We start from the raw sequence: 18,690 nt of genomic DNA, 5'->3' as shown, positions 1-18,690 counted from the left end.
ACATAAAAATTTTTTCCGGAATTCAAAATCTTGCAAGATTCTTGCAAGATTCTTGCAAGATTTTGAATCCTGGCTAATTTTTTTTTCATTGAATTAGGCTTCGTAACTTGTTCAGTAAACAAAAACTTGCTTCAAAGATGTTTCCTAAAACACTTGTACCCAGATTTTTTTTGGCCTTGATTGATATCTTGCAAGATTCTTGCAAGAATCTTGCAAGTTTTGAATCATCTTGCAAGATTCTTGCAAGATTTGAATCCGCTCATCACTAGGGCCCCCATTGCTGTAAATTAAATATAATTGCGGATATTATGAAATGAGGGGGTTTAAATGGAAAGACCCAATTATGATATCAGATTTCTTGGGCTGCTCACAGGGTTTGGTAACATGAATTACATTATGAGTTTTACATGATATCGTATTCGATTTTGGTACGATTAATAAGAACCATCACAGTCATTGATTGATTAGCATTGACGGGCCGACTGTTAGCGCGCTCACCATTCATCACTCTTTCTAGACATCTTGTTATTTTATAAAATTCTTTTTTTTGTTCAGTTTTTTTGTTCAGGTTACAATTGACTTATTGTGTCTCGATTATCTTTTACGATAAGACTATACCTTATTTTGCAATGGCACGCTTGATATTTGCCCCCGTCCACTCCCGTTTCGCTTCCATTCTTTACGCTTCAGCAATTGTTACAGCTACATTTTTTACCCTCTTTCCACATTTATTTCTACCTTCAATAAACACGCCGATGTCTTTAAAAACATCAATTCAAACACCTGTTGAAGATGAAAATTTCAGCTCAAAAACATATTTATCCGCTGAAAATATCATTTTTATAAATTTTGGGGCCATAAAGCGAACTTATTCTGAAATTATAACAATGTTTGTCAGCTCGAACAGTTTGGCCAGGAAAATTGATTTCTTGGAAGTGAGTACACGCTTTGTCGAAGAACGACTCCGACGTTTATTGGAATCGAGTGAACAATTCAGTCAAGACGTGCAGAAATATTCTCGCGTTGTGAAAAGCTTTGACGCTCTGAAAAATGATCAAAATAGGCGCGGAAATGAATCACTGGACAAAAATTTGGAGGACTATTTAAAACAAGCTGGTGATTGGCTCGAAAACTTGACGGAAAAGTACGAGCAAGTTATGAAAAGGAAAAGTCAAGAGTGTTCATTGGAAATGAAAAGACTTGAGCAAAAGATTTCACGTCAAATTTATGACATACAACACGGGGAATTGTGTGAAAAGAACACAACAGTTCTCATATCCAGGGAAACAGCCATCACTTTTTCTTACTTTAGTGAAAAAATTACCTCTGGATCGGTTTTGATCAACTAAAAGCGTACAAGAATAAGTAAGATTATTGTAACATTTGCGGATTTTACTTGTAATTTTTTGTAAGAAGTTTGACATTTGATGTTTTTAGCGCTCAATTTTAAAAAAGTTTCTTACTGCTACCGACAAGAGCCCAGGTTGAGGTCCAGACACAAATTGAGCTATGATCAGACCCACTCGTACGCACAACCGTGTGTTCCCAGGCCAAAAGTTCAGGGTCTAGACTGCAGTTCGAGCGCAAAATAGTCTGGGTCATGGTCTGATTTAGGTCTGATCAGATGTCAATTCGGTCTTGAAGGTCTGGACAGAGGTCACTTTGATCTGGAAGGTCTGATCATAGGTCACTTGCCTCCGATCAGAACAATCAGGACAAAAGAGTCCAACCGCTAGCAATCTGTCGGTTCCTTTTTAAAAAAGAATAGCAACTGTAGATACAGACGTTTCTTATAAATAACTGTCACATTTAATCTATGGTGTCGGCAAACTTAAGTAATTGCATGCAAAATTTTCAATTCAAAATTTTCAGTAAATCTTTCATTGGGTTTTTTCCGTTTGCGCCCACCAAAACGTTGTTCTCATCCCAACTAAAGAGCAGATGCTATTACATAGTAAACCACTATGTAAAAGTATGGCACGTGCGTCTGGGGGGCACAAACCGAAAAATTCCTTTTATTTGACAAAATATTTTCAATTTTGAATTGACTTAATTGAAGTTTCTGCAGGAAACATTGGTTTTTACAAAATGCATATATTTTAAGGTATTTAAAGTCTCCTGTGTGTTTAAGTATAGCCTCTGATCAGATGTCACTTCGGTTTGGAAGCTCTGGTCAGTTCGCTGTCATAGATCTGACCACAGTCTGTTTATAGTCTGGACAATACTTTGAAACTGAGTCAGATCATAAGCGCAATATAGTCTGGATCATAGTCTGGGTATCGTCTGATTAGAAGTGATCTTGGTCTTGTCGGATCAGAGATCATTTCAGTCTGGATAGTCTGGTCACAGCTCAATTTGGGTCTGGTCCTCAACCTGGGAACTGATGAAAAAAAGTTGGTCAATAAAAACCACAAATCTTACAAAAATTCACCGCAAAAATTTTTGCGGTAATTTAGACCGGTAAATCGGCGTAAGATGTACTGTTTTTTAGCTATCTCACTATCCATTAACACCACTCATAGACAGAAAAACTTGCCATGTATATCTGAAACTTAAGCAACAAATAAGGGCAAAACAATGCCCTTAAGGTACTTAACTAAAGCGTTTTAGACACAAAAAGATAACAAAATCAGAGTTGTACAACTGTCGACATGAAGAAACAAGCTTCTTAAACTTAGCAAAAAAAAAGTTTTGGAGTACAAATACATTTTGAACTCACCATATCTGCTCTTTTCCTTAGAGCGCTTCCCAGGTCGAGGTGTGCGTTAATGATCAGACAGTTAGAAAAACGCACAGGAGGGGGGGGGGGGGGAGGGAGGTTAAAGTGCGTCACATTACAACAGAAACTGAATTTATTTCCACTTTGTTGAACATTGGAACGATGCACTATTCGCATACAATAATTACCCTATCGCTAATTGATTTACACCCATGTTGAGGAATTTTATTTTTCACTTGTAAGAAATCGTCGTTTTTTATCCTTTTCCTTAGACAAAAACGATCAAAGCCCTTTACGTGGTAATCGTCGTTTTGTTCGTTATTTCGTTTTTATGTAAGAAATGATCGTTTTTTCATCGTTATTTTTATGTAAGAAAAAAACGACGAAAAAATGCTATTCCCCCTGGGATTCGAACCATTGACCTTCCGATACGTTACCTGATGCACTAACCACTGCGCTGTCAAGAACTACCCTCCCTTATTCAGTTAGGTGTATTTGGTCTTGTCAAATTTGAGTAAAGCATTATCTCCACACAAACTTTGTAATAGTTTTCGAAATAATTACTAATTACTGAACAAAACTATTAATCGCTTAAACTATTAATTATAACCCTTTCCACCAACAAATAATAATGAATTGATAATTAACTTATGGCTATGCGTCTATCAGAAAAACAGATCAACACATTAATTAATGAATTTTCATCAGTTATTTCATTTTTCCACGCATGAAACTCTATTCCCCCTTCCCCCCATCTAACCAATTGGGGCTTGTTTCCCTGTAGTGACACTGCCACTAAGCGGAACCCGGCCGGTCGATGGGGCATGGGTACTATTTTACACCGTATTGAAACGTGCATAGCAGTGGCTCTACAAACTGTGTCCTCGTGCCTAATAAACGATAATGGTTTTCCATACGATTACGGAAATTTTGCCAAATATTTTAACGACTCAAAAATATGCTTATCGGCACAGGAGAGAAAGCAACGGGAACTGTTTTTTGCGGGTGCGGTCCGGACCGAGAAACAAAAGTACCTTATAAACGTACCTTTAGAGGTCAAAAGGTCGTTGGAATTTTGCCACGAAGACGTTCCTGGTTGGTACCGAGGAGTCGTTTTAAAACACATGTTGCATTTAAGCGAGTATTTGGAAAAAGCCATTGAAAATTTGCTGAGGGAAAGTAAAATTAAGGAATCGAACCCTGATTTGTCTCAGATAACTTCCGTCCACATACGAAGTACAGAGAAGAAGTCAAGTGAAAATATTCTGCCCGCACATAAGGCAACTGTTTTTTTACTATCTCAACGCGACTTGGAAATTCTTTGATTTCTTTGCTTTTCATATGATTTTATATCGTCTATAATTGATTGCTTAGTGCGATCTTGTTATGAAATCTCGTATAATTATCAAAAAAATTTAAATCATCCTAGTATGATTACCAAGAATCTTATATATTTTTCTTGCCTTTGTTTTTCTATGTTTATAGATAGGGACCACTTGAGTGGATGGGTCTGATCATTAATGCACATCTCAACCTGGTTTACTGGCAAGAGAACTAAACAATAAAAAAATTGATTGGATAAAGATTAGGAGCATGGGAAAATTTCCTGAACAAATTAGCCCCCCCCCACCCCTCCTATCCCTCAGAGTATGGATTTTGATCCCATAAAATTTTGCAAGGCAGATGCGTATCTTGCAGAATTTTTGCATCTGCACGGCTCTCAATTTGGTGTGTTTATTTACAACAATGAAGGCCGAAAGTTTCCGCAAAACATGAAAACTAGCGAACTTTATATTTCAAAAAACTAATGTAATCTTAATTGTTTGATAAAATTTTCTGATAATAATTATAATTTTCAATTAACATTTAAGAATAGATTAGCTTTTAAAATATAATGTTCGTTAGTTTCCAAATTAAGTGATTTTGCTCTTATCAATTTTGTGTAAAGCATCCTCTCCTCACAAACTTTGAAAGAGTTTATTTGAAATAATTACTAATTATTGAAAAAATCAATAATTGCTCATACTATTATCTATAACCATTTCCACCTACAAAGAAAAATGAATTGACAATTAACTTATGGTTTTGCGTCTATCAGAAAAAACAGATCAACATATTAGTTGATGAATTTTCATCAATTATTTCGTTTTTCCACACATGAAACCCTATTCCCCCCTCCCCCCATATAACCAATTGAGGCTTGTTTCCCTGTAGTGACACTGCCACTAAGCAGAAGGCGGCGGAACGATGGGGCATGGGTACTATTTTACACCGTATTGAAACGTGCATAGCAGTGGCCCTACAAACAGTGTCCTCGTGCCTTATAAACGATTTTGGTTTTCCATACGATTACGGAAATTTTGCCAAATATTTTAACGACTCAAAAATATGCTTATCAGCACAGGAGAGAAAGCAACGAGAAGTGTTTTCTGCTGGTAGTGTCCGGGCCGAGAAACAAAAGTACCTTATAAACGTACCTTTAGAGGTCAAAAGGTCGTTGGAATTTTGCCACGAAGACGTTCCTGGTTGGTACCGAGGAGTCCTTTTAAAACACATGTTGCATTTAAGCGAGTATTCGGAAAAATCCATAGAAAATTTGTTGAGGGAAAGTAAAATTAAGGAATCGAACCCTGATTTGTCTAAGATCACTTCCGTCCACATACGAAGTACAGAGAAGAGGTCAAGTGAAAATATTCTACCCGCACATAAGGCAACTGTTTTTTTACAATCTCCACGCGACCTTGAGTTTCTTCGTTTTTTTTCCATTTTCACATAATTTTATATTGTCCATACTTGATTGCTTAGTGCGATCTTGTAATGAAATCTCGAATAATTCTCAAAAAATATAAAACATCCTAGTATGGTTACCAAAAATTATATATTTTTTTCTTTCCTTTGTTTTTCTATGTTTAAAGATAGGGAACACTTGAGTGGATGGGTCTGATCATTAATGCACATCTTAACCTGGTTTACTGGCAAGAGAACTAAACAATCAAAAATTTGATTGGATAAAGATTTGGCGCATGGGAAAAAATTCTTGAACAAATTAACCTCCCCCCACCCCTCCTCTCCCTCAGAGTCTGGATTTTGATCCAATAAAATCTGGCAAGACAGAAGCGTATCTTGCAGAATTTTTGCATCTGCACGGCTCTCACTTTGGTGTGTTTATTTACAACAATGAGGGCCAAAAATTTCCGCAAAAACAAGAAAACTAGCGAACTTATATTTCAAAAAGCTAATGTATTCTGAATTGTTTGATAAATTTTTCTAATAATAATTATAATTTTCAATTAACAATTAAAAATAGATTAGCTTTTAAAATATAATGTTCGTTAGTTTCCAAATTAAGCGTTTTTGCTCTTATCAGATTTGTGTAAAGCATCATCTCCTCACAAGCTTTGAAAGAGTTTCTTTGAAATAATTACTAATTATTGAAAAAATCAATAATTGCTTATACTATTAATTATAACTCTTTCCACCTACAAATAAAAATGAATTGACAATTAACTCCTGGCTTTGCGCCTATCAGAAGATATTATGTTTTCTACTCAATAAATAGAAATAAAATTGCGAACCAACTAGTTTCTAAAACTAACTTCATTCAACTTTAACACTTATAAGTAGTAATTAGTTAATAAATGAAAACAAAAGTGATTGCATTTTTTTTCTAAAAAAATTTTTAACTGCGTGAAATATCCGAAGCTACTGTTTTCGTTCATGCAAATAGGCAAATGTTGACTGCACAAGCAATGTATTAATTTTAAACAGTTTCTGACTTCATTATACGCGCATCTTGACATTCATTAGTGAGGGTTTTATGTACATTATATGAACTTGTAACATTTCGACGAAGTTAGATCAAATTCTACCGAAAACAAAAAAAGACGTTTTCCGGTTTTCAATTTTTTCAATGCTTCCTTAATGATGTTCAAGAAAATCAAACATGATATCTGTATCTAAGAGTATGACTCCTAAGAGTTCACACAAATCAAATATGACCTAGTAGATTTAAAAGAATCATATTAAACATAGTATGAAATCAATGAAAACTGTATGATCGGACATAAAAAGGATTGTCTATCCCACCCTATCGCCAATTTTGACTCCAATCACAATTTTTGTGTTTTTATAGGGCACATCACGATGAAAAAAAATAGTGCGCCTCTGGGATGCAAAAATATATAACACATATGCTATGGTTGATCAGATTTGAAGAAGTTTTTCTTAACTTGCTGCTAATCATGGGGAAATTTTTTAGGTAGGGAAAATCATCTTTTAATTTTTTAAAAACCATAAAAAAGACATGCAACAAAAAACGTTATGTTTTTTACTCGAAAAATAGAAATAAAAATGCGAACCAACTAAATTCTAAAACTAACAAAGGGATTGACCCATTCATAAGCTTAAAAATAAAGCACACAAAAATTGAAAGAATAATGAAACAGCACACTTAAGTGCTAAAGGGCGAAAACTGTTTATTTCCGAAACAAAAAATTCAAAATGAAAAATTTTGCTTTATCGCAAGAGTTCAAGAAGCCAAATTGGTTGCTATAGGACAAAATATGTGAATTCAATAAACTTAAAAAGACATCTCGTTGACTTTAATATGACTTCTCCTTTAATTAACAAAAAATTTTAAATCATTCTAGTATGATTACCCAGAATCTTATATCTCTTTTCTTCTCTTTGTTTTTCGTTTTTCATAGATAGGGACCACTTAAGTGGTTCTATGCCGTCTCTTTGTTATCCGCCAAAAACCCTACAGTACCACACTTATTGCAAAATTGGTTGCCAAAGGACAAAATTAGTGAATTCAGTCAACTTAAACACTTATAAATAGTAATTAGTTAATAAATAAAAACAAAAGTGATTGCATTTTTTTTCTAAAAAAATTTTTAACTGCGTGAAATATCCGAAGCTACTGTTTTAGTTCATGCAAAAAGTCAAATGTTGACTGCACAAGCAATGTATTAATTTTAAACAGTTTCTGACTTCATTATACTCGCATCTTGACATTAGTGAGGGTTTTATGTACATTATATGAATTTGTAACATTTCGACGAAGTTATATCAAATTCTACCGGAAACAAAAAAATACGTTTTCCAGTTTTCAATTTTTTCAATGCTTCCTTAATGATGTTCAAAAAAATCAGACATGATATCTGTATCTAAGAGTATGACTCCTAAGAGTTCACACAAATCAAATATGACCTAGTAGATTTAAAAGAATCATATTAAACATAGTATGAAATCAATGAAAAATGTATGATCGGACGTAAAAAGGATTGTCTATCCCACCCTATCACCAATTTTGACCCCAATCACAATTTTTGTGTTTTTATAGGGCACATCACGATGAAAAAAATTAGTGCGCCTCTGGGATGCAAAAATATATAACACATATGCTATGGTTGATCAGATCTGAAGAAGATTTTCTTAACTTGCTGCTAATCACGGGGAAATTTTTTAGGTAGGGAAAATCATCTTTTAATTTTTTAAAAACCATAAAAAAGACATGCAACAAAAAACGTTATGTTTTTTACTCGAAAAATAGAAATAAAAATGCGAACCAACTAAATTCTAAAACTAACAAAGGGATTGACCCATTCATAAGCTTAAAAAATAAAGCACACAAAAATTGAAAGAATAATGAAACAGCACACTTAAGTGCTAAAGGGCGGAAACTGTTTTTTTCCGAAACAAAAAATTCAAAATGAAAAATTTTGCTTTATCCCAAGAGTTCAAGAAGAAAAAATCAGATAGAATTGATAAGAAATGAGAAGGAAAAGAGAATTGGTTCGGAAAACAAAAATTTTTGTTCAAAATATAGAAAAAGTAACCAAAAAATTAAGACAATTAGTGAACACAACCTTTATTGACATTAGAGGGACACATTTCTCTAAGTTTAAGGGAATATTCTTATGCCAGGACGAGAAGAATGGGATCCAGTTGATTTTGTTTACCTAGAAATTATTTATCAATTCATAAGCGAGAGCCTGAGACGGATTATTGTCAGAAATATTTGTAGTTGTTGAAGTTCGCAATTGTAACAATAATTATAAAAACTTTAAATACTTTGACATCAATTTTACACAATTTATCATATAGAGACAAAAAGCTAATTTAATATAAAAATCGACTGATGATTGTTACTACCAAAAAGTCAGTGTTATTTTTTTTACAGGGTGGCCTAGTCTAGGTGAATAATTTTTCATAGACCTCAATTTAACCAAATTTGCGAACTGGTTTTCGCTTTTCAATAATTTAATGAATCATCAGCATCAAATAATTGCATCAATAATTTTTTTTAAAAAATGAAGGAAAATGCAAATCAAATTCACTATTTTGTAGATTGAAAATCAAACCAGACAAAAATAGAAGTAAAAAATCTCATGGTTAAGAGAAATGCAACTACGTAATAATAATTTTGAAGTTAAATGATACTTAAAAGCTGAAAAAAAAACAAAATGAACAGGGCCAGAAATCAACAAAAAACTTAAATCACTGAAGAGCAGGTCCTGAAAACTACCTGTATATGGAACAGTTCCTCAAAAACGATCAAAATTTGCAATTTTATTTCAATTCATTGAACGTTATGACAAAAAAATGATGCCATTCTTTTTCCTAAACTACTTTTTTCCAGTTTAGTAAAAACAAGGCGCCTCGTTAATGTGCGTTCGCACATGATGTTCCGACCCGAGCTCATCTACATTTTTGACTAAATTGTCGACCAAATGAAGAGATAACAAAAATAGATGTTTCAGTTTGAAACAATTGTCACACAACCTATCTACTAATTGAATTACATAATGCCATGCCTCATTACAGCGCTAACGTGATCTGACATCTTTGAGACCAAGAGACAAAAAGAAACAAACAACAAAATTAGCACAAACAAAAATATCACGGCAAAGCTGAAAATCTAAATTTAAAAGCACCTAGAAACAACGTCAAAATGCAGTCAAATAAAACCTTAACTACTTAAGTTTACTTTTTCCTAACAATACAGCAGATGGAAAGTTTTCAAATGAGACTAGTTAACATATAGACGAAAAGGACAAACAGTAAGGCGAAACATTAAAAATAATCAACATTTTTTACACCAAGAAATTTCAAAAATCCTAAAAACATTAGCTTTTAACTAAAATTTTTTTGAAAAATTACTAAAAAGTCATTACAAAACCAAAAGGACTGTCTTTGGTTACACTAAGCCATAGAAACGAACAAAAGAGAAACTCAAAAAATTAAAAACGATTTGAGAACATAAAAACTGTTGCTACCATTAAAATTATTAGCTATCATCTGAAAATTATGTATTTTTTCAATTCAATTGTTATTTCTACTGATTGAGCTGAAGGAATTATACTGAGAGATTAAATAAGTTTACTTGGGCCACATTTGAAAACCATTTGGATCTGTTATTACGCGATTGCTCTGAAAGAAGATAAAAGGAAACACAAAAAATGGCCACTCAATAAACGTTCAAAAAAACGCAATTTGTCCAATAAACAAAACATTGGTGACACATAATATCAATAGATATGTTATCTCTCTAAATACAAGAATTGGATGGAAAATAGGTTACAAAATAGATCATTGATGAAAATAGGTTACAATTTGACGAAAAGAACAACAAAAACTGAAAAATGTTTCAAATTGTTTATCATAAACTTTAGGACTATTCGCTATAAACTGACTGATTCGGGTAACATCAATCCTAAATTACAAGCTTATGAGACCTGCCAGCAATTTACGGCTACCTAAAGAACAAAAACAGCAAATTCAAGAAAAAGTTGAGCGAGAAAAGTGTCGAAGGCATTAAAAAATGAACTTTTCACTAGAAACTCTTCTATTTTCAATTAGTTTTTAAGAGCAATGGGATTTTTTTTCATCAATATAGTTTTAAAAAATCAACAAATTTGAACAAATACGTTAGAACCATGAAATTTTTGAGAAAACACGTATTATCAACGCCATTAAACTCATTAGCTTTCAGCGGCAGCCAGTAAAAACGCTAAATTATGTCTCGATGGGACAAAAAGTTTGTTTGCCAACTATATTTCAACAATGAGACCTTACGACAAATTTTTGACCATAAAAACAACAACAGAGACAGGCAAAATGCAAAAAATTTGGTAGAAAAGTGCCAGAGATAAATGTCGAAGCAATTCAATTCATAAGCTCTTCTCTGAAAACTTTATCTATGATCCATTGACCTTTTTCCATAAACCAATGGCGACTATCAGCAGTAGGATGATGCTATGAGATTTCAAAAGCATCCAAAAAAGAAATATAGTACTCGAATATTAAAAATATAATTATGAATTCTCCTGGTTTTGAAGTTTTAAAACTAATAGGTAGAAGATAAAACCGCTCACCATATTAATTTTGTCTTTAGTAGAACAAAAAAAGATTCCATTAGTACTGACTTTGACCAACAACTCACGAAAAAAACATTTAGGATTAGTTAATGTTCAAAAAAAATTTATTATTTTATTAGTTAATGTTCAAAAAAAATTATTTTTGATTTCTTAACAGCCTTTAAACTCAAAATATTTCAACAGCGCTCAACAACTACGCTCAAATATAACCCGATGGGAGCAAACAGATAATTTTCATGCATATATAAAAAAAAAGACATCACAATTAGTCATATGACCGTGAAAACAATAACAAAAACATTCAAAAACCAAAATGCCGTAGAAAAGTGCGAGAAGAAAGTGTCGAAGCCAATTAAACCATAAGCTTTTCTCTGAAAACTTTATCCGCGATCCACTGAACGCCATTTCTAGGCCAATGGGATTAGATTAATATTTGGATAATGTGTATAAGGTTTGGATAATGTGATAAGAGTTCAAAAGTAGCCAATAATACAAAAATATCCAAAATTAAAAAAAATTGAAATCTTGTGTCTTTGAAGTCATATAACCAATAGTTAGAAGATAAAACCGCTAACCAGATTATTTTAGTAGCAGTAGAAAACAAGTGGGTCCTGTCAATACTAACACTGACTAACAGTTCACGAAAAAGTTTAAGATTTGTTAGTATTCAAAAATTTTTTTCGAAAAATTATTTTTAAACTCTTAACAGCCATTAAATTCAATAGCTTTCAACGCAAAACAGTAAATACGTTCAAAATTTCACCTATGGGAGTAGTTTTCTGTTTTTCACGCAGATGTATTCAATAAGAATTCACAATAAGTCTTATGACTATTAAAACAACAAACAAAGCAAACAAAAACCAAAAATTCAAAAGAAAAGTGCGAGAACGTGTCGAAGTCATTTAAACCATAATTTTTTCTACGAAATCTTTACTTGTGATCCACTGAAAAGCTTCTATAAGCCAATGGGAGCTATCATTATTTGGATAAAAAGATAAAATTTCAAAAGTAACCAATGATACTAAAATAACCAAAATTTTATTTTAACTTTTTGAAATTTTGTGGCATTGAAGTCATATAAACAATAGTTAGATAACAAAACCGCTAACCAGAATAAATTTGGTTGCATTAAGAAGGAGGAGAGTGGTGTCACCCCTGGACAGGATTACATTTCACGCAAATAAGTTCATGATGCTTTAATGTTTAAAAAAAATTCGAAAAATTACTTTAAGACTTAACAGCCATTAGCGGTCTCCTCAAAGCACTAGATATGTTCACTTAAGGCTCATTATGGAACATATCGCACTGTTAGTCAATGAGTTTTTGCCATAGGACTGCAAAAAATTAGTAAAACCTCAAAAGGAAACTCAAAATTTCATTGTAAATTACGAAAACTCAGAATCGAAGCCAAAAAGAACACGAGCAATTCCTTGAAAACGATGGTTTTTGTTCATTGGGCTTCATTAGACGGTAAAGGAGGTTTTTCATGAATGGAACCTAGATATAAAAAAGTGACTTGTCTCTAGGTGACTTAAAAAAGCAAAAAAAAGAAAAGTTTTATAAAAAAGAGATCTCAAATAGATTTCGATTTTTTTTTGATAGTGAACTTCCCTATGAGACCAGAACTAGTCTTTTTTATCGTCTTTAGTCTATTAGGAACACAAAATTGGTCCATTTTTTGGGGTGAAATTTAATTTTGAAATACTATTTTCAAAGAAAATATTTTAATTTGGAGAAAAATTACACTAAAAGTGAACAAATATCGTGTGTTCACACAAAACTTCAATCCTCGATAACTCGTCGGAAAAAACGAAAATAAAAAAAAATCTTTTTAATTTTGAATTCTACGCTGGACCAGCTTTTTAATGATACCACTCACATTTCTCTACGACGAATATATCGATCGGCCAAAATTGACTGAACAAAAAAACCCATTTGAGTATATAGTTCCGCCCCCCCCCCCCACAAGTGGGGTCGGAAAAAAATTTTGCTCGGTCCATACGTTTTCTACGTTTTCCATAGCAAAGTTAAAGAATCTAGATAATTTTTTGAAAAAAAGATTGTTTTCTTCAAGATTGTTTTGATACCAAGTAGAAACTGGCAAAATTCTTAGAAAATCTAGAAATTGATACAAATAATCTGGAAAGATTCTCTCTGGTTTCAAGATTTTAGCCAATTCGATGCAAAAATTCAAGGACTGCAATGACTGTTGTGAATTTTTGTAGGAACTGCTTAAATTTTCCCCAATTACCACCTGAAGTGGAGAAGATCACAGTCTTGTAGTGGCATAATAAAATATTCCTTTGCCGCCAATTAATTTTTTCTTCGAACACTTTTTTCTTTTGATTTTTTGACGCAATTTAGGAAGTTTTAAAACCGATTTCATAGCACTGGGTTGCTGATCAAAATTTAAATCATACTGCTCAGTGAAAAAGATCGTTAAGATAGGTTTGTAAACCGATAATTTTTGATAGCGAGGACAAAAAAACAGCTGCCTTTATAGTATTTTATGGCCCTCAAATACGCTTGTCTCGTTCGGAAGCATTTGTGTACCTCAAAAATTACATGGGTTGCAACAGACGACAACAAAAACTGGCTAAACTTCGATTCTGAGATAAAAAAGGACGAAACTTCAATGAAACAATTCAAGACATTCGGACTCAACGTGAGTGAAAATGTGGAGCGATTCAGCCCTCATGCTCTCATGCAATTTATGACAGATATACGGGCTATATCTAAAGCAAAGTAAGTCTATCATTTCAGGTTCAACTTCAGCACTTCATGAACGCTTGGGCTGCTACGGACAAAGGAGATAGGCTATCGTTTGCGACAACATGGCTTTTTTGGTCAATTTTTCCCCCTATTTTTGTTAGTTTTTCAAGCAATTATAGCACATCTTTAATCCAGACATCACTGAAAATTTGCTCACCAACCAACGTCTTTTCTGAAAAATTTTTAAGGCCGTTTTATACAAACATTGAAACACATCGATTGGTAATCGTTTTTTGTCTCAATGAAGTTACACTTTTAATAGTAATAGGCACAGTATTAGGCACTGACACACATAAAATAAAAACGAAAAAAAAAATAGTTGATAAGTTTTTAACTTCAGTAAGAGCCAGATAAGTCTGGTCCACTCATCTGGAAAAGAAAGCCATCTGTAGTAACTCATTTGAAAAAACTCTCTGCCAATTAAAAGTTGATTATAAACACATTGGTAAAAAAATAAAAGAAAAAATGGGAATTGATCACCCATTAGTTGATATATTTTTTACATTTCAAACACTCGGTACCCTAGTGATTCTGGAATTTTTATCGTGTAAGATCTGACAATTTTCTTACAAAATTGTCTTATAGGAACCGATAAAAAGATGCATCCCCTTACAAGATTTTAAAAAGACAAATTGTCAGATCGTACACGGTTAAAATTCTAAGTAAGCATCTTATCAGATCTTACACGGTAAAACTTCCATCATATAAGATCTTACACGATAAAAATTCCTTTTTGTCAGCGGAATTAATATCGTGTAAGATCTACTAAGATGCTTACTAAGAATGTTTATTGAGTAAGATCTTATAAGAAACTTATGTTCCTCATATTGAAGACAATTCAGAGTTGCTTTCAAGCAGTAGCCAAAAAGCTACAGCAAATGAGAATTTTTATCTTGTATGGTCTTACAAGATCTTACACGATAAAAATTCTTTGTAAGAATCTTATCAGATCTTACACGATAAAAATTCTTCAATTTGTGAACTGTTATCGTGTAAGATCTGATAAGATGCTTGCTAAGAACTTTTATCTTGTAAGGTCTTACAAGATCTTACACGATAAAAATACTTTGTAAGCATCTTATCAGATCTTACACGAAAAAAATCCCAGAATCACTGGGGTACTATCAGGGAATCATGGTTTATCATGTTGTATCAAAAACTGTTATTATAGAAGATCATAAAACATGAAATCCATTAAATTAACCGTTAGAAACATTAAACCAGACGCTTTGCAATTCTTTCTGTAATTTCTTGAATACGGTAATTTCGTTTTTGCTTTTCTATTTTGTCTTTTGAATTCAGGCATAAATTTTCGATATCTTGTCTTCGAAACTGGAAATTCGTTATTGTTTCTAATCAACTTTTTCCTGCCATTTTTTTGTAATGCTAACAAATCATGTATGGTAAAAACGCACGTTTAGTGAGAAAAGAAAAAAATTCATTGAAACAAATTCAAATCTGAGAAAATCATCTGTAGCAATTTAAACAATTTGTTCAAGGCTTAGTATATGCATATTTTTTCAAAGAAATTTTCAAATTTTCATAGAAATTTATTGAAACTCTCAACAACTGCAGAAAGTGTAATCCCAAAACCAGGAGGAATGAAAATGGTCGCAGGAGTCGGCCAAATTTTTCCAAGGTCTTGTAAACTACCATCATTTAGACTACTGTTAAATATTTGTCTTGTTTTGTGAAACCCCTCCGACGGGGTTCAAATTTTTTGAATTTTCAATGAATTTTTTAAAAAACCCTCTTCCAATTTTAAAAAATGATAATTAACGCATTGGTATAGTATATATTATGAAAGGAAAGAAAAAATTAGACTTGATCACCCATTGGCTGATATATGTTATATATAAGACAATAAGGAAAATATAAACCAACGATCACAGAGTTGTGCAAGTTCTGATATTTTTGCTTGATCTTTTTCGTCTTTTTTAGTGGCGTCTGAACGCCTGAAGAAAGTATATATATTTTGCAATATATAATACGTAGTGCGCTATCCTTACCCAGATTGAGGTCCAGACCCAAATTGAGTTATGATCAGACCCAGTCGAGCGCACACCCGTGTGTTCCCAGACCGAAATTACAGGGTCTTTTCGGAAGTTCGAGCGCACAACGGTCTGGACCATGGTCTGGAGATGGTCTGATCAGAGGTCATTTTGGTCTGAAAAGTCTGATCATAGGCGGATTCGATCGCATTTGAGTCTGATCAGAGGCGACTTCGAGCGCAATTGGGTCTGATCATAACCTCTTCGAGCGCACTTTTGTCTGATCAGAGGCGACTTCGAGCGCAATTGGGTCTGATCATAACCTCTTCGAGCGCACTTTTGCCTGATCAGAGGCGACTTCGAGCGCACTTGGGTCTGATCAGAAATGCTTTTGAACGAAATTGGGTCTGATCAGGGACCATTTCGAGCGCATTTTCCCCCCATTTTTTGGTTTTTTTGATGAGAGATGTTGGCTCTGCCAGGAGGCAGCCATAAAGCAGCGTTCTGATCAGAGACTCATCTAAATTCCGATAGCTCTGATCAGAAAACAGGAGTCCAGCCAATAACAGAGGCCGGTCCCCTTCAGAAAAAACTTTGATCAACTGGAGACCACGATGTTTCTTATGGAAAGCTGTCTAAACTCATCCATTGAGTCAGAAATATGCACTAAAAGGTACACTAAATAAAATTTCTCAACAGTTGGGTTTCGTTTTCTTTCGCAATATTTTTATAATTGATTTTTCTTTAGATGAATTAAATACTGCAAACATCAGTTTTTTTGAAATGAATATATTATAGCAAAATTAGAAGATTTTTTCATAAGTAAAATCTTTCTCTGATCAGACTATTTCGAGCGCACTTGGGTCTGATCAGAGGCAATTTCGAGCGCAATTGGGTCTGATCATAGGCGGATTCGAGCGCAATTGGGTCTGATCATAACCTCTTCGAGCGCACTTGGGTCTGATCAGAGCCAACTTCGAGCGCAATTGGGTCTGATCATAATCTTTTCGAGCGCACTTGGGTCTGATCAGAGGCGACTTCGAGCGCAATTGGGTCTGATCAGAGGCGACTTCGAGCGCATTTGGGTCTGATCAGAGGTCTAATATTTTTTTTCAAATTCAACGCAAATCTTTAATTTTATAGCTAATTTTGCAGTAAAATCTCAACCAACGTGTGTGTAAGTTTTGTGTGTGCGTTTATGTGGTAACCGATTTGTCTGTGTCTGTTTGTCTGTGTCTGTCTGTGTCTGTGTGTGTGTGAGTGTGTGTGTGTGTGTTGTGGGTGGGGGTCAAGCGATGGGGTTAGGGTTGAGAAGAAGGCTGATGAGAGGGGAGGAGAGTGGACAATTTAAGTGTTGTGGTTAAAGGACGGGAGGGCTGACGATGGCGATTTTGAGTGCTTTTGATCAGAGTGGTCAGCTGGGGAGATGGTCTCGACTGAGTCTGATCAGAGGCTATTTGAGTCTGAAATTGGGTCTGATCATAGTCTGATTAAGGTCTGGGCAATAGTCTGAATTTGAGTCTGGACCATGGTCTGGAGATGGTCTGATCAGAACTCATTCGGTTTGGAAAGTCTGATCAGAACTCATTCAGTCTAGAAAGTCTGATCAGAAATAATTTCGTTTAGGAAAGTCTGATCAGAGATAATTTCGGTCTGGAAAGTCTGATCAGAGATAATTTTGGTCTGGAAAATCTGATCAGAAGCAAATTTGGGTCTGGACCTCAAGCTGGGTTACCAATTTATTAATTTCAAATCTCCTTTCCGTTAGTATTTTCTAAATGCCTATTTTCAGTGATAATTCACATACATAGATAACGTGTGACCACATCCAAAGGGAGTGCCTAATTGGGGCATTAGGTGGGTGGGGGGGGGGGTTGTTAATCAGATAATTAGTCTCTTTGTGTATTGAACAGGCTGACGATCGGGACAATGTTTTCAAACTTGTTATTGTATGCTTATGAAATGAAAGCTGTCGATGACCCGTTTGTATCCGATCGAGCCCTGTCTCTGGACCATTTCTACCTGCCTCTCATCAAAGGAAGGCCACTCATTTTCCAAATTATAAGCCCTAATTTTCTGTTCCTCGCATCAGCGGAACCCACTGATAAATGGCCGCAAAAACTTATCATCACCGATGAGGGAGTTTTGACAGATTTCGTTCAGTCTGTGCGTAACTTTAGACATAGGGGCGAAGAATCTCCGACCATTGACGGTGGTTTGATAAAGGTACACTTTGTGAATCGCTCTATTTATGCTCATGATTTCTATACGCCATATTTCAACATGCGCAAAATTCCGGAAACACCTTGAAACTCTCAAGTACTCCGAATGGTTGCAACCTGTCTCCTGTCCTGGCAACACCTGAGCCAGTGAACAGTTTACAATATTCTACAGTTGTATAAATGGATCGATTCTGCCCCCCGCCCCGTCCACCAAATTTTTTCATGTCCCCCCAATGTTTTTTCATGCCCCCCCCCCAATATTAAATTTTATGATTTATATAGCACGTTATTGTGATAAATTTAGCACGCGCACCTTGGTGGCGTAAAATTTATATACCCACTAACCTGGGGGGGGGGGGGGGGGGGGGGTAGACAGACTGAATAAATCCGTTTAAATTTGCTTATAGCAATCCTACAGCTTGTCAGAAATAATAAGGCAGAACAGATTAGGGATTTTTCCCATTTCCGTGCTACCTTGTTCTATTGTGATCTCTCAAATAATAAAGTTTAATTTAGCAAAAAAAATAATAAAGTTTAGTAATGAGGTTGAACTTGGCCCTTGAAGGTCCAAAAACATTCAGTCCTTTGAACTAACCATGATGTGA

At 34.3% G+C, this 18,690-nt stretch overlaps 1 protein-coding gene across 1 annotated transcript; it reads left to right on the top strand.

Moving 5' to 3' along the window:
* Positions 1-4,963: 4,963 nt before the first annotated feature.
* Positions 4,964-18,323, top strand: LOC142345965 (uncharacterized). The gene is made up of 3 exons (XM_075398432.1): positions 4,964-5,429; positions 13,604-13,845; positions 17,777-18,323. Exons 1-3 carry the CDS (start codon positions 4,974-4,976, stop codon positions 18,171-18,173), a joined length of 1,095 nt encoding a protein of 364 aa, XP_075254547.1. The 5' UTR covers positions 4,964-4,973; the 3' UTR covers positions 18,174-18,323.
* The last annotated feature ends 367 nt before the right edge of the window (positions 18,324-18,690 follow it).

This window comes from Convolutriloba macropyga, chromosome 9 (genome assembly GCF_964194025.1).
Source record: "Convolutriloba macropyga chromosome 9, txConMacr16.3, whole genome shotgun sequence".
Classification (NCBI taxonomy): Eukaryota; Metazoa; Xenacoelomorpha; order Acoela; family Convolutidae; genus Convolutriloba; species Convolutriloba macropyga.
This window is presented reverse-complemented; position numbering and strand designations above follow the sequence as displayed.

Bases quoted from the DNA above. Each gene is read 5' to 3' on its own strand.
- LOC142345965 (XM_075398432.1), top strand. From the start codon at position 4,974: ATGGGTACTATTTTACACCGTATTGAAACGTGCATAGCAGTGGCCCTA. The intron at 5,430-13,603 runs GCAACTGTTTTT...CTGCCTTTATAG, and splicing joins ATATTCTACCCGCACATAAG to TATTTTATGGCCCTCAAATA. The intron at 13,846-17,776 runs GTAAGTCTATCA...TGTATTGAACAG, and splicing joins CGGGCTATATCTAAAGCAAA to GCTGACGATCGGGACAATGT.